At 40.2% G+C, this 14,630-nt stretch overlaps 2 protein-coding genes across 5 annotated transcripts in view; one reads left to right on the top strand and one right to left on the bottom strand.

Annotated features, from left to right (window-relative positions):
* cd109 (CD109 molecule) overlaps positions 1–4,043 on the bottom strand; it is a 39,321-nt gene extending 35,278 nt beyond the window's left edge. Inside the window, exon 1 of one of the 3 annotated variants that reach the window (XM_022228218.2) lies at positions 3,889–4,043. The gene's annotated coding sequence lies outside the window, so the exon portion shown is untranslated. Of the gene's footprint in view, positions 1–263; positions 468–3,740; positions 3,762–3,888 lie in introns of those variants that run through there. The other 2 variants (XM_022228221.2, XM_022228220.2) reach the window with 2 other exon arrangements.
* Positions 4,044–4,203: 160 nt separating this feature from the next.
* Positions 4,204–14,630, top strand: ctu2 (cytosolic thiouridylase subunit 2). Of its 2 annotated transcripts, none has more exons than XM_022228422.2 (14): positions 4,204–4,416; positions 5,741–5,815; positions 6,422–6,500; positions 7,008–7,067; positions 7,985–8,045; positions 8,479–8,588; positions 9,044–9,261; positions 9,835–10,020; positions 10,786–10,959; positions 11,419–11,488; positions 12,206–12,408; positions 12,521–12,584; positions 13,038–13,096; positions 13,650–14,630. In XM_022228422.2, exons 1-14 carry the CDS (start codon positions 4,361–4,363, stop codon positions 13,699–13,701), a joined length of 1,467 nt encoding a protein of 488 aa, XP_022084114.2. In that variant the 5' UTR covers positions 4,204–4,360; the 3' UTR covers positions 13,702–14,630. The 2 variants fall into 2 exon arrangements, with proteins under 2 accessions (XP_022084114.2, XP_086993646.1); XM_087137520.1 differs by lacking the exon at positions 4,204–4,416 and adding an exon at positions 4,435–4,598.

Below are 14,630 nucleotides of genomic sequence, written 5' to 3'. Positions count from 1 at the left end.
GAAATCCTGCTACTGCATACGGTAACATGAATGATGTACTACACATACATGTATGTTAGTACATGTACCTCTCGGACCATGATACATGTATGCATACATGTAAACATGTACATCTACAATGTACAATGTACCTCAAGGCTCAAACCACCTTGAACGATTGCAGTGAATATACTGGGATCCACACCACACTATGGCGCAGTATTGTAAAATTACACACTGTCCATGTACTTGTACCACTGCTAGAAATAATAAAGTGATCAAACCTTGGACTTGCAGTACACGGCCAACTGATGTGTGAAATAAGTTACCACGGTCTGACCGAGTGATGGGACTTCAAAAAAAGCAAAGCTGATCAATTGAAGACACTCTGTGCTTGGTACATGTACATGTACTACCACGGTGTTGACACCTGCTATGGTGTCCGGCAGTGCTTGTTTGAGCCCAGCAACCCCTAGTTCCGCATACTTTGTAACTTGACAGTTGCCAAGATTGAATGAACAACCACAAGAGGAAGGAAAACTGAGCTACATGTACAGTACACATGTACACAAATGACAAACCACAGGTCTCTGGTGACTGTTTTTGCGAACCGAAGGTCAAATTTGTCACTATCATGATGGCAAGGTTATGGGGAAGTATCTTATTCTGGGAAAAGCAATTTCATTGTTAAATCAAGCCACCAAATACTGTATGTACATGTACATGTGTACTATGTAAATCCCAAAACTGTTATGATGGAACTACAAAGCACTTGTATTACTGGTATGTACCGGAATGGAAGAACATTGCATCCTTTAAGAAATGAAATGCATGAATGAAAGGCTTTTTCTAATCACATCAAAAACCTGAGACAAGAAGAGTCAATGGAGCCATTCTTATTATGCCAGGGTGATTTCTATGTAGATCTTTGTGAGATACATCTACATGTATCATACAAATGCAGTGACTATTCTAATTTCTATTTTGCTATGTGTTTTGCAACAGCATTCAAAGTACAAATGTATCATCAAAGTGCCCGGTAATGGACCAGGCCTATTGCACATGTACATATGTGTTCTTCATGGTCATGATGGTTTATGCAGAATTTTATCAGTGAATAAACACTCAGCATACCTTATTTAAATCAAAAAAACTTTCCTTGAAGGTTGTATATTCAGAATGAACAAAAGCAGCTAGGGGATTATCCCAAAAATTTCCACACATCATACAGGCACAAGAATTGACTATCGGTTTTTATTTGACGACAGAATTACGACACAGCAACCCCAACTGTACAGGTGACAATACCAGACATTATAAATCAAAGTGCACACATCAAGAAAGCTAAAAAGTGGAGATCACTGAAAGTGTTGAAAGCGGAGCAAACATCGGCTGGAAGCTCTGGGATTATCAAGTGTGCAAACTAATAACCAATACCGGAAGACCCAAGCCTTAAATACCATCAGTCTGTTTACATACAGCACAACTCATCGAAGAGGTTAATGAAATCACGACAACATGTACATCAATAACTTTTAGAAGAAAAACCACAGGTAATTTGTCCTTCAATGCATACATGTACCGGTACATAGCATGAGTGTTTCCTGTTCTCTCATTTTTAAACCAACAATGCCAACTTTATCATGCTTAACCATGAAACAAGGATGTACTGTACAGTGTACTAACTTCCTATTTCACACGTTTGTAAAAACTCACTTCACTTTCCAAGTTATTCTAGCCAACCTCCCCCCCTCCATGATGAATTAAGGATCAGAACTTGCACAGAACCTATCATTAGCCAACCTCATATGCAAAGACACATTCTTGACACAGTTCTCCTATCAGTCAAAACCAGTCAAATTTCTCATATGTGTCTGTGTACTGGGGGAAATCAAGTGGAAGGAATCTTTGACTGTTTTTGACGGTTACAGCAAAAGGAAGGAGCTAGTGCCATTACAGGTACATGTATCTTCTCATTGCTGGAACCAAATTCCTTGAGGCATTTGCACAAACAAACACCTTTCTACATCATCAATTCTTGCATTATTGATCAACTTGAAATCCATTGCTGCACAAACCATTGAGAAAGACACAGTGCAAGACTTCTGTATGTTGTGACCAAAGCCATTTTCCTGTGAATCAAGTCACTTGTCATTTTCCTCAAGCGAACTCACGTCACAAGTCAATTTTCTCAAGTTCCCAATTCATTGTTCACACCAGTCTGATGTCATACTTAGCATGCTACTTGTAACTTGATTGGACATCCATTTACTGATGATGTGACCCATGCTATTTTGCAAAACAAAGGCTTGGCCTGTCTGCCTGTCTTCTTCCATCGCAGAATGCTCACATTTCCAAGAAAAAGTCAGTAGGCTATACTGTACACTGTAGTAAACAACGGAAAGTTTGGTTTTGCACAAGAAAAGCATTTTTTAACTGTTTACCATACATACAATTCTCAAGTCAAGGAAAATTGTGACTCAAGTCCACGCTAGCAATTCAAGTCAGCAGGTCAACAACACTATTAATGAAGTTCTGCATCAACTGCACAATTACATGTACATGTAAGTTGACAAAATCATCCCAGCACAACTGCCCAATCCTGCGTTCAGAAATTGGTCCTTGGCGCAAACTGTGTGCAGTACAGTGCAATCAACCATGAATCAACTGAGTGACAGCACAAACTCATCATCAGCACATCAACCAATATCTGAACTTGCTTATTGTACATGATGTGCCTTCATTCCCGTTATTATGGCAATCGTTAAGTTTGAACTTTTTAACTGCCAGATATGGCAAGAATTTTACATTCTGCCAATATTCTTTACAAAATTATTAAAAATGATGAAACAATATTCATTTTAAACTTCACACTGGTGAGCAGGTACATGTAAGGCTGCAATAGTAGACTAATTTTTGACAGAAAAGTACTATAAAAAACTTCCTGATACCAGTAAGGGAAAGAAAGAAATTTTGGATCCTGAAGCCACTTTTCCTTCCTTTGTGTCACACAAAATTACACTGGCCCATACATTTAACGTTAAAATTTTTGTAACATAATTATCTGAAGCTGAAACTTGTTTCCAAGTTTTGCTCAAAAATACTTTTAAAAGGCTATCCCATCTGTTTTCTGTCCTGTAGCCTTTTAGGGCATGGGGATATACATGTATACCCCTCCCACCATTTGAGGGGGGAGATGTGCTATTGAGTCATCCCCCACTTCTTTTGTGATGAGCAAAAAAATTTAAGTGGTTGTAAAGAATTTTAAGGATTTCCCAACGACTAAAATGTTTGCAATATTACTAAAGGGGAAACAGTTTTCTAAAGCCATAAATATACCATTCTGAAATGTCTGATGCAAGATTCTACATGAATTTGATATAAATTACAGATGTACATCTTTATCATGAACAGTGCCCCTGTAGCTCCCCCCCCCCACCTTTTCAAATTTCCATTGCTAGGTAGCCATTCACTGCACCGACTTACCTGGCTAACTGATTTACACCACTGTTTTCAATAAAGGGCATAACTTTTTTGGGCCTGAAATACATACATGTCAAGTACTAGTCAAGCACAGAACCACCATCTTACATGTACCATGACCACTAATCCGACTCCCATTATTGGATGAAGGCGATTCGTAGACTCCAATTTGCCTCATTACCAAATGGTATGTTATTTGTCATGTTTGTAGAGTCTACGACTGAGTATGACCATGATGACCAAGTAAAGTATGATTTATACAATCTGACAATGCTCACCTAAACATTAGTCATAATTCATCAAAGCATGGATGAAGGCATAATGAAAAATGGGGGTAACTGCAGTGTGAGTGCAGTATAAACGTGGACATATAACGCGACGTAAGTATGCAAAAAGTTAAATTTCAGGCTTAACGTTACAACTTACATTTAACAAGACTTTGACAGGCTCGGCCGATTTCCATGCACGCAGGTCCGGCTCTGTCTTAAAATGTGACGGTACGTTGTGCTGTGATCATAGCCTGGCTTAAAGCGACTTGCGATACTAGTTATCACCACTCCATTAGAAATACGCAGAGACACGCAGACCTAGCCGTAGCTCTGGAAGCTCGTTTCGGACACGGCCTGGGACCATGTTCGCCCAGAAACCAGACATGACCACCATAATGTGCTTAATCAAAATGAGTATGGTAACCCAGGCGTATAGGCGCTAGGCATTGCACGAAATTGCGGGACGTACTGTATATGTACGTCTATAATCTGTGTGCACGTACGTAATAACGGTAATCCAGCAGCTTGTGAAAACAGGTGCAAGTGAAACATGTGAAAACAGTATAACGTTTGGGTTGAATAGGAAATTAGGAATACGTATTTGTTGCCAGGCTTCCACAAAACTGACGATGTGTCAAGTGGATGACGAAGGAATATCCGTTTTGGAGAAGAAACCAAGTTTGGGGTAGGCAAGGCTAACCAGCATGACCAGCTTACAATACAACACTAACAACCACGACAACCCAATTATTGAATTAACAAAACATGGTGGAAAGACTTCGGATGCCACTGCACTTGACTCCTAATGCATATGGCATATAACGTCACGCTAGAGGGCATTTCTTTCTTCCTTCAGGATAGGCTCGAGTAAACCTTTTGTGCATTCATTGTAATTAAATTGAAATAGCAAAGATTAGCCTCTGACTCCGCCTTAACGCAAGGGGTCTTGTACACACCCAAATCTAGGCTATGATGTACATGTAGGCTGAGAGACTGGTCTTAAAATTTGAAGCGTTTTCTCAGTAAACGACTTGGTATTTTCCCTCCTAAATTAACATTTTCTGGACATGTTTTTGCTTTCTGATTGGGAATAATTACTGGCGTCTGTATACATGGTAGGCCTATATGGAACTCTTTCCGCATGCCCACATGGCTAACAACGTGTGTTCTGTTTATGGCCAAAGAAAGCTTAGCATTAGGCCTAAGCATTCCTAGCCCAGTGGAATCCCTGACCATACTTTAACTACGTTACAGCATCACAGGGAGTCCACAAAATGAATGGACCAAAACGGGGCAACAAAGTTTGGAAAGAATTCCATATACATGTAGGCCCTAGGGCCAGACCTACAGACACCACTAATTTCTCCCTGTTGTGACCTATTAGTAAAGCATTAAAATGTTCTAACATACCTAAAAAGCAGTGGAAATATTGGCATGATGATTATGACACTCACTTAGAAAACACTTGGCATATTTCAAACCAGTCGTATAGGATTTGTGTACAGGGTGTCATTTTGTCGGGCGGCATCCGTCTGTGGAATTCTTTCCCAAAATCTAATAAGAAGTATTCTCGCTACTTTCGCTTTTCAATGACACCAGTTCTACATCTCTGCATAAATGGTATCGTGGAGGACGAAAAAAAATTGCACACACCACTACAGATGACACATTGAGGAAAATAAACTCAGAAATAATGTTAATGTGTCATTGTTGTAGACTGCTCTTGTTTTCGAGTTCATACAGCACGTGTCACGTTTACTGCATGCATACATGTACACCACCAGGAACGTGCATACGCATAACCTTGTGGTTAGATTGTGGCACCTGTGATGTTTGTATGAAATGCAAATCGGGTTTTATTTGAACACCCTGTTTAAGAAAGGAGTTTTTTTTGGGGGGGGGGGGATTTTGCCTGCCCAGGTTTGCATTTTAAGTGTCAAGTTCTCACAACCTACCAGTGTTTTAAGATCATGTTATATTCATGGTCATGACATTTCTTTTTGTTACAGGGTTAACCCAAGAGATTGTATGAAATGTGGAGAGAAAGCTGTGGTAATCGCAAGGATCAAGGATCCATTTTGCAGGTACATGTACTTCAGGCTAGCATAGTAACAGAGAAGAGGGTAGGATTACAAACTGATGAGAGAGCTTAGTACGCTATCAATTCATACAGTTTGAGTCTAGGGACTATGCAGAGGATGATGAGATTCATTTTCCCAGTTCTGTCTTCCAAATCTAATTACATAGCCTCTATTTTTAATCTCTTTATATCTTTTTATGTGAAGTTTACATTTGCTTGACGCTTCCTGGCGTCTTTTTCTTTATCACTTTTTTGTACCTTGTCCAAAGTTTTTGAGATCATAATGCGACCCATCCGTTCAAGTCAAAAGTGTTCGGGATGTAATCTCCCCCCAGTTCCATATCCTTGTGTTCTGTTGATTTGTAGCTTATATCTATAAACTAGTCACAGTTATTAAGACCAGTCTATTGAGGCTCAACATTTGTATCTACCGTATGTTGTCCACCTATTGCATCTCCAGCCACATTTGACCTGGAGTCAACCCATGAACAGTCACCCCTCTGCCCCATCCTCTCCTTCCCCATACACCTCATGATCAAGAAAAGTGGGTTAAAACACTTAGCAAATAATTTAGATTTGTGCTCTTTTTTGTGTGGTTTTTTTTTTGCAGGTCCTGTTTTTTAAACTACTTTACTCACAGGTTCCGAGCGACATTTGGTAAAGCGAAGGTCATACGAGATGGAGATAAGGTATGTGTGTCAGTACATACAAAGGAATGAACACAGTCTGTGTTGAGAGAAGCTGCACGACCTTACACAAGTACATGTACATGTATCAGTGTCGGACACAATCGTGTTGCACTGTCAGTCGATCCTGTATGAAATCCTGGTCTTCACTTCCCTTTTTCAAAACGGTCTTCCACGACCCGTGCATGAGAAAGAAAAGGCGATCGGCTCATGGCAAGTCATGCAGTAAGATCGACAAATTGCTCAAAGGTTGGGCAATCATGATGATCGACCAGTCGCGCCCAACATCAGATCAAAAAAGTGCATAAATAATAAATAAAGAAGATAAATAAGAATGTGTATTTGAAACGGATGCTATCATTGACTTCTCAAGTCTCCTGCCATGTCTAACTTACTTGGGTTGTGGCTGGAATTACCGTGTGTTCCTGTGGCCAGTGGCTTCAGAGATATTTTCCATAGACATGTCCATTATTCTGCCCATCTGGTGAAGCCTTTCCTCTTCATTGGCAGGTCTTGCTGGCTTTTTCTGGCGGTCAGTGCTCAAGTGCGATGGTCAGCCTTGTGAAAAGGGTAAGGGGGTCATGGGTCACAAGTCACATTGAGGAATATTCATCTGGGCCCAATTTCACGGCGCTGCTTATCGCAAGCGAAAAGCCGGCGCTTACCAAAGCAGAAAATTCTGTGGTTACGGCAAACATATTTCAAGGGTTAGCAGGGAATTCTGGCTTGTGTGCATGTATACATCCTGTAACTAAGGATTCTGTGCTTCAGAGGTTAGCGCAGAATGGAGATCCTAAGTGCGGAATTCTGCAGTAAGCAGCGACATGAAATTGGGCCCAGATAGCATCCAAGAAAGTCAGGGGCAGGAAGATCGGTGCTGTTTACAGTCAGCTTCCTTGATAAAAACCCCATTGATTAAAGACCTGCAGTGTGTATCTTGTAAATGTGGGATTGACAAAATGTAGAAGAGGTAAAAATGGATGTCAGTGTCATGACTGATAGCCCATCCCTGAACGTGCCGTGTGCAAGAAGATTCTACATGATTCACATGGCACCTCAAAGGTCAGGGGAATGAATCACCAGAAACACACTAGGCTTACATTTACATTTACATTCTGGTTATACATGTATTTATATCAATTTCCTCACCAAAATGGTGGTGCTGTCAGAGAAATGGTATTTCTCAAAGTTAGTCTTAAAAAAACATGATCCCTTATAACCCAGAAAGTACACAGTATTGACTCGGCTTATAAGACATTTAACTTCCATTGCACCTTCCTTATGTTATAGGGGCAGTCTACATGATTCTTGGCATGAAAACATGAGTTACTTAAGACAGGTTACTCCATCAACTTTCAAAGCACTCTGTTGTTTTTTTTAAACCTCTTCTCTTTAACACCTGTAATACTAAGATAAACACTTTATTGTTTACATGGAGGTAACAATTTTTCTTGAATTTTCTGTTAAATACATGTTTATTTTTGTAGGGGCTTGATCAAAGTACACACAAGAAACTACGATTCATACCAGCTCTGATCTACATTGATGGTGAGTGATCAGTCTTGGTGTTGCCCATGGAAAGATTGTGTAAACGTCATCAACATAAAGGGCCCAAATGGTTGAAATACAGTAGAAAAGGATTGTATTTTTCATTCTTACTCGCTAATATGTTATCAAGAGAGTATGGTAGCCCAGAAGAAGAGCGAGTCGTGAATTTAGTCGCAAATATTGACAGCAATATTCGTGACCAGAGAGCGAGTTGTGAATTTGGTTGTGAATATTGGCGTCAATATTCGTGACTGAAGAGTGGGGCATAAATTTGGTTGCAAATATTGACGCCAATATTGACGATTGGCAATGTCCCTCCAGGGCACCATAAGAGAGCAATTTCATACATCAAAAAGAAAAATACTAATTTCACACATAACAAAAAATGGGTGGTTCACACATTTTCTGTTTAACTAGTCCCCACTTTTTTCAGAGGGGGTAGTGACTGGCCAATCCAAGGAGGACCGGGCAACAACATGTCGGAGGATCAGTCATATGATGAGAGAGACAGGTTTCCCATGGTTCATTGCTACTTTGGAAGAGGTACCAGATATGCTGAAAACTTCTGCATATCAGTTCTGAAACTTCCCGCTAATCACAATAATATTAAACATCAATATTGAAAATTTCCAGCTAAATCAAATTGGTCTGAAGCCATTGTCACACCTTAGTGAAGGTTGCCTTATCATTTTTCAAACCTAGTCGCTTGTCGTTAGAAGCACACAAGTATCACCCCTCTTGGTTTGGTTTGTTTGAAGGCAGGGAATTGAGTTGGCAGAGGAGTTCAAGCTCGGTAGTAATAAGAATCTTTTTATAACTTATTTCTGCTGTTTTACAAGTAATGGCGATTGTTACATTTTCTTCATAATTTGTTAAAGTACATGTAATGTTGTAATGCAGTCTCCATAAATTTTCAAATTTCTGTATCACAGTTTTTCAAAACTCAAATTAAAAAAGTTAGTACAGTCAGTGATAACCCCATTGTCTTCATTTCCCAGGCGCTAGGAATTCCAGCCCAAACCACAGTTCAAATGAAGAGCCCTGATGCCTGTCAAGCAGGGGCCAGTTTCCATGGCAACCAAGACCTCAGTTCAGAGGAGCTGGCCGGTAAGCTGGAAGAGATTTGCCTGGAGACGGATTGTACTCAAGAGTGCAAGGACTTGCTAGCATCAGTAACGTCCTTGACTGCCAAGCAGGATCTCGTCAGTAATCTAAGGTAGGTACCATCAAAAGATGCAGGTTGAAATGTCTTAGGTGTTTACCATGATTTGATTTGCTGAGGAATATTTTACAATCATGGCTTTATATAATAAGACAATCTTTGAAATTTATCATTGTCCCAACAAGTGGTGGACGGTACAGATTGCCCCCTCCCCCCGTCCTCCATGATCCCAGCTGCCTGTGACTAGTCCTTTTGAACCTTGAATCTGCAAAAGTCTGATTCCTTCCAACAAAAGGTGTTATGGTCATTTGAACTTCGCAATCGCATGTGTGGTGGCGTGTACATTGAGCACATGTCATTGGGGAAAATGCCAACATTTTTGGCCTACCCATCTTGGTAAGGTGGATATTATGCTCAAACTGTATGCCTGATTGCCTCAAAGTTGATGTCAGAATTACAGTAACATGTCCATGGTACAATCTCCCGAAGGTTTGGCACAATGAAAAATTTCTTTCCAACAATATTGAAGAAAATGGGGAGATGGAATGTGATCCCTCTGCTGTTTTAGGATTAATTTAAATGAACATTTTCAGTGACAGTGCCTTACCTCATTACTCATTGGCCTAGGCACCGTCTACTCATACACAAAGCTCGTCAGCTGGGCTACCACAAAGTGGCTGTTGGAGACAGCGGGACCAGGCTATCATCAGGAATTCTGTCCAGCCTAGCAAAGGGGAAAGGTGCGGCCATACCAGTTGCTATGGCATTTGTGGATGACAGATGCAGTGACGTAACATTCCTTAGACCGATGAGGTAAGATTATTTGAAATGTCTTCAAAAGAGTCTGCTATGATTTTGAAGTTCTTCCAAACATTTGTGAGAGGTAAAATTGAAAAAAATTGCTTGTACATGTATGAATCAAGTGATTCAAGTGGTCTATAGAGTGATGAATATTCATAAACTGTTGCCTTATCTGTGATGATTTTTCCTGATTTGGGGATTTTTCATCAGGAACTTCTTGGTTTTTGGATTTTTCAAACAATTGAAGTGTTTAAAGAGTTTTTTTGATAAAAGTGGATACATAACACAAAAAATGGGTATATGAAGGGTTATCTTTGGGCAAACACAAGACCCTATGCTGCTGTTGGGATCTCACAACCTCTGGTGTTATTTTATGGATATTTCATTTTCATCCATAAAGTAGAGCTGATACTTTGCCAATCAGTGTTGTAGTCAAGACCACTTAAGACCTTCACAAGACCAACACGAGACCTCCAAGCTGAGTTCAAGCCACAAGCTATTCAAATGAACTGCAACAAAAGCATTCCTTTGTCATTGTTCACCCTGTTGCTTGTGACTGGTCTTGTGCATGGTCTTGTGTCTGGTCTTGTGATGGTCTCAATTACAGCACTGTTGTCAATAATACTAGTTTCAACAAGGAGATACGGATTTAAGAAAAATACCTATATTAGTACAGAAAAGGACATAGATAAATGTAATGTGCCAACTTGCATGGTACCTGTTTGTAACATTTGTCCCTCTTTGGCATCTGATACACACCTTTTTTCACCATGCTAGGGAGTTCACTTCTAAGGAGATAGCGGTGTACAATGCCCTGTTCAATGTTGACTCCCTGTTCCAGCCAACTTTGTCAACCATGGCCGGAGAGTATGCCAGCATTGACACGCTGACTGAGACATTTGTCAATGACCTCCAAACCAACTTCCCTTCCACAGTCAGCACTGTATTCAGGTAATCAAATGGTTCCAAACACATCCAATTACTGGCATTAACAGTTCCTGTGTTGATTAAGAGGGTTTTTCTATTTTTTTCTCTTCCCTCTTAAATTCTTCTTTCTTTACTTGTTTTTTTCCCAAGTTAGACTACATGTAATTTTTTTTCCATCTGCATAGAGAAGGTACTCCGTGCTTTGTTGCAGATCTCCAAGTTTGCAAAAACTGTTGTACACTTTCCAGCTGGATTATATACACGTATTGAAGTTATAGAAATTTGGCTTAATTATACTCCATGAGAATAATTTCAAACTCCTTTCTGTCAATTTATGAAAATGGTGTAGACCTCATACTGTTATAAAGCTATTGCAATCAGTTGCCCCCGTTCTGATTTCCTTAAATTTATGTGAATTATTGGCAAATTTAAGTTTAGTGGTATGGTCTTTAGCAAAGGAGTTCTTTTTCCTCTTGTAATTAGGACAGGAGAGAAGATGTGCTCTGCAGAATCAGATGACCCCGAAGCAGTGAAGCGATGCAGTCTGTGTATGGTAAGTTACAATGCTGATGTGATCTCCATAGACTATACCAGGCACGAAATGGGACAGAGGGGTACCCCCCCAATAAGTCCAATCCCTATACACACTTCAGCCTATTGTTACTTAACACATCCCCCTAGATGTCTGAAAAGAATTCCTGAGATACCAGCATAACAATGACCAACACTAAGGTGGGGGAGGTTCTCTCTGTCCCATAGTTTGCATCAAATGTCATAGACCTGCATCGTACATAAGATCAAATCCCCCCCCCCATAGTGACAAATGGAAAGGCAGGGATGAAAAACATCACATTGGCATGTGTTAGTATGGGAACTGTGAATGAACCTAACAACAAAATGCAGTGTTTGATTGGATTGAAACCTTGGAAATGTGCTCATAATGAATGTCTTCACATGCACACTCCACGCACTCACACAAGTGTGTATTTGCCTGCAACTGGGGACCCCCTATTGTTCCTCTTTTGTTTGTACTTTAACTTTTTTAGAAGACCACCCATATGTTTTGTACACAGTTGTCAATCGGGGACCCTCTGTCAATCGGGGACCTTATTGTCCTCTATTGTTCAGGGTCCCCTATTGAATGCAGAAACAAACTCACATACACGCACTCAGAGAAACATAGCAGGAAACGGGAACAGGTCTCAACATGGTATTGAGTCGAATTGAGTTCAAACGGGGCCCCCCGTGATTTTTTTTTTGGCCATCACAGTCAGTTCTCGACACAGCTGTGGGGAAGTCGTCCGCTCTACATGCCACACGATTCTCCTTGCAGTTATCAAGGAAGGAGCACAGTTCTACCGGTGACAACTCTTGCAAGTCAGTCAGCCTAAATGATGCAACCTGTACCAGTTCCTCTTCACGACAGTGTTGTGGACAGGGCGATGGGAGTTGCCATAGTAACCAGAAGAAAAGGTTATACATAGAGAGATATTTGCGATAGTATTTCCATTCTCAACAAGAGAAAGGTTTAAGCTGTTACCATCGTTGGATTTTCTTGTAAGACTGAATATTTTTGTATTTCCAGCGTTTCTGCCGAGAGTCTAAATGAGACACTTTGCTACGGTTGTCAGGTGACAGTTAGGGAAGTGGTAAGTTGCGACCAGCACATCTTCCAATTGAACTTTACCCTAAACAGCTTGTATGCCCTGGCAGGCACCTCAATGGTCAGCACGAAATAGTCAGCAGGAAATGGTCATTACTTTACAACTGGCAAAAGGCAAGCCAAATATTCCCAAACCAATGCAAAACAGTTCCATACCTGCCAACCGTTCCGATTTAATCAGAATTGTCCCAATTTTTAAGTTTACAGACGGCTAAAACTTGGAACGTTCCGATTCTGGTGTGATTCCTTCAGTGGCTACTGTGTGGATTGGAAGTTTGAGCCCCTACGAGATTAGGAAGCTCTTGCTCTCTGGGTTGAATGTTGCATGAGAGTATTGCTAAGGAAAAGATTGAGACAATCAGGACAAAAATGGACAAATGCTGTTAATATGTTATCGTAATATGACCTGACTTGATGTATTTGACTATTTTGTCTGCAGAGAGACTTGAACCAGCTCCCACATTACGTCTTGGAGCAATGTGCCAAGATGGAACGGAGGTATGTGTTCCATTTCCCATTGTGGGTTTCAGTTTGACAAATGTCAGATGTTTCTGGGAGCATGCTTGCAAATTTCCAGCCATTGTGACACTCTCACAGCACTTTTATAAACTTCTGCATTGACCCTGTTGTCACTTAGTAATTGTTGTGTGTGTCAGTAGGATGTGTTGAAATCCATGCATCCAGGCATATGATCACCGCACATAAGGAAAATCCTTGTATTATGTAAAGCATTGTGCCAGTTACTTACAAAATCGTTGGTCCTTGATGTTGACAATTTTTCAGTAGTCTGGTGGAATAAGTAGCAAGTGTAAAAGTGTAGAAATGGATACTAGGTACCACACATGCCAGAGGCTCTTTCTTACACAGTTAAATGGAGGCAATGGTAAAGTGTGAGATAGGTTCGAGTCTCTATTTGTGTTTTGTACATATTCAGTACCTTAAGATTTTGGGATCTTCCATACACAGTTCATGTACCACTGCTGACCCCATATCGTGGCAGCTTGCTTGAACTGTTACAGTAAATCCTACAGTCGTCCATTTCTTTCTCCAGGTCCAGAATGCGAGACGAGATCAAGGACTTCTTGTTGTGTGAGGAAAGTTGACATTGATCTACACTAACAGATTAGGTCGTCGTGTTTTTTGCAGGTTGATGCATCCACTGGCTTTATCTTTAAAACATATCTAGTCCATTTTTATTTTTTTAAAAGGGCATTTGAAAATAATTTTCAGGCACAATTTTGTACACACTTGCCTGTGAATTCCCTTGTCAGAGTGTGAAAAAGTACTGTTGGCTAAGTCTTGGGTGCACATGTGTAACAGAGAGAATACAGAATTGGTTTTTTTTCCCTTCCATTTCTCCACCTGAATCTCTTAAACCTCTATTTTTAACAACCCACAAGGCATATGTTCTACATATAGCAATTCAACACAGTCTTTAGTGCAAACATTGTAGATTGGACGAATTCATTAAATTGATCTTATGAAAACTTGTCAGATGTTGTAATTATTTTCATTTGGAAGAGCAGCTACATACCATTTGCATAACATGACAAATGCACAAAATGCAGCAGGAGTGACTATGCTTATTCAAATCAGGCCACAGAAAAAATCATCCCAAATTTCTCTTCAGAGTTTTTGCAAAGTTCAGTTAAGGCATTTGTGTTTATTTTCAGATGTAGTTTGGAGGCTCCAAATATAATAATGAGGCATGTAACTTCCTGTTGTAATTTAAAGTAACTCAACACTTAAAATTCTTCAGCAACATTCAATTTTTAATGAATAAATAGAACTGAAAAAATGACAATGGATGTGGTGCTAGATGTTGGATATGGGAGCTGATGAGAAACCGGGAGGCCAGTAAATACAGTTAACTTGTGCCAAATGACAGTTTGCATGGTGTCAAATTCTCTGTTACAAGAGTGTTTTTGTGGCCCATGAACGAGAGGGTTTCTTGAAAAGACAGTTGAAGCTACCAGCAGGAATTAGAATCTGTGTCTGTGTGAGATTTGGATTAAATCAGTGCCCTAAAAGA

This window comes from Acanthaster planci, linkage group LG06 (assembly GCF_054643075.1).
Source record: "Acanthaster planci isolate LZ-2023a linkage group LG06, COTS_SCS, whole genome shotgun sequence".
NCBI classification, from domain to species: domain Eukaryota; kingdom Metazoa; phylum Echinodermata; class Asteroidea; order Valvatida; family Acanthasteridae; genus Acanthaster; species Acanthaster planci.
The sequence above is the reverse complement of the archived record's forward strand: the minus strand, read 5'-3'. Positions and strand labels throughout refer to the sequence as shown.

Excerpts from the sequence above, each read along its gene's own strand:
- ctu2 (XM_087137520.1), top strand. The coding sequence starts at position 4,537 with ATGCATATGGCATATAACGTCACGCTAGAGGGCATTTCTTTCTTCCTT. Across the intron at positions 6,501-7,007 it reads TCATACGAGATGGAGATAAG|GTCTTGCTGGCTTTTTCTGG; the intron begins GTATGTGTGTCA and ends CTTCATTGGCAG. Across the intron at positions 8,046-8,478 it reads AGCTCTGATCTACATTGATG|AGGGGGTAGTGACTGGCCAA; the intron begins GTGAGTGATCAG and ends CACTTTTTTCAG.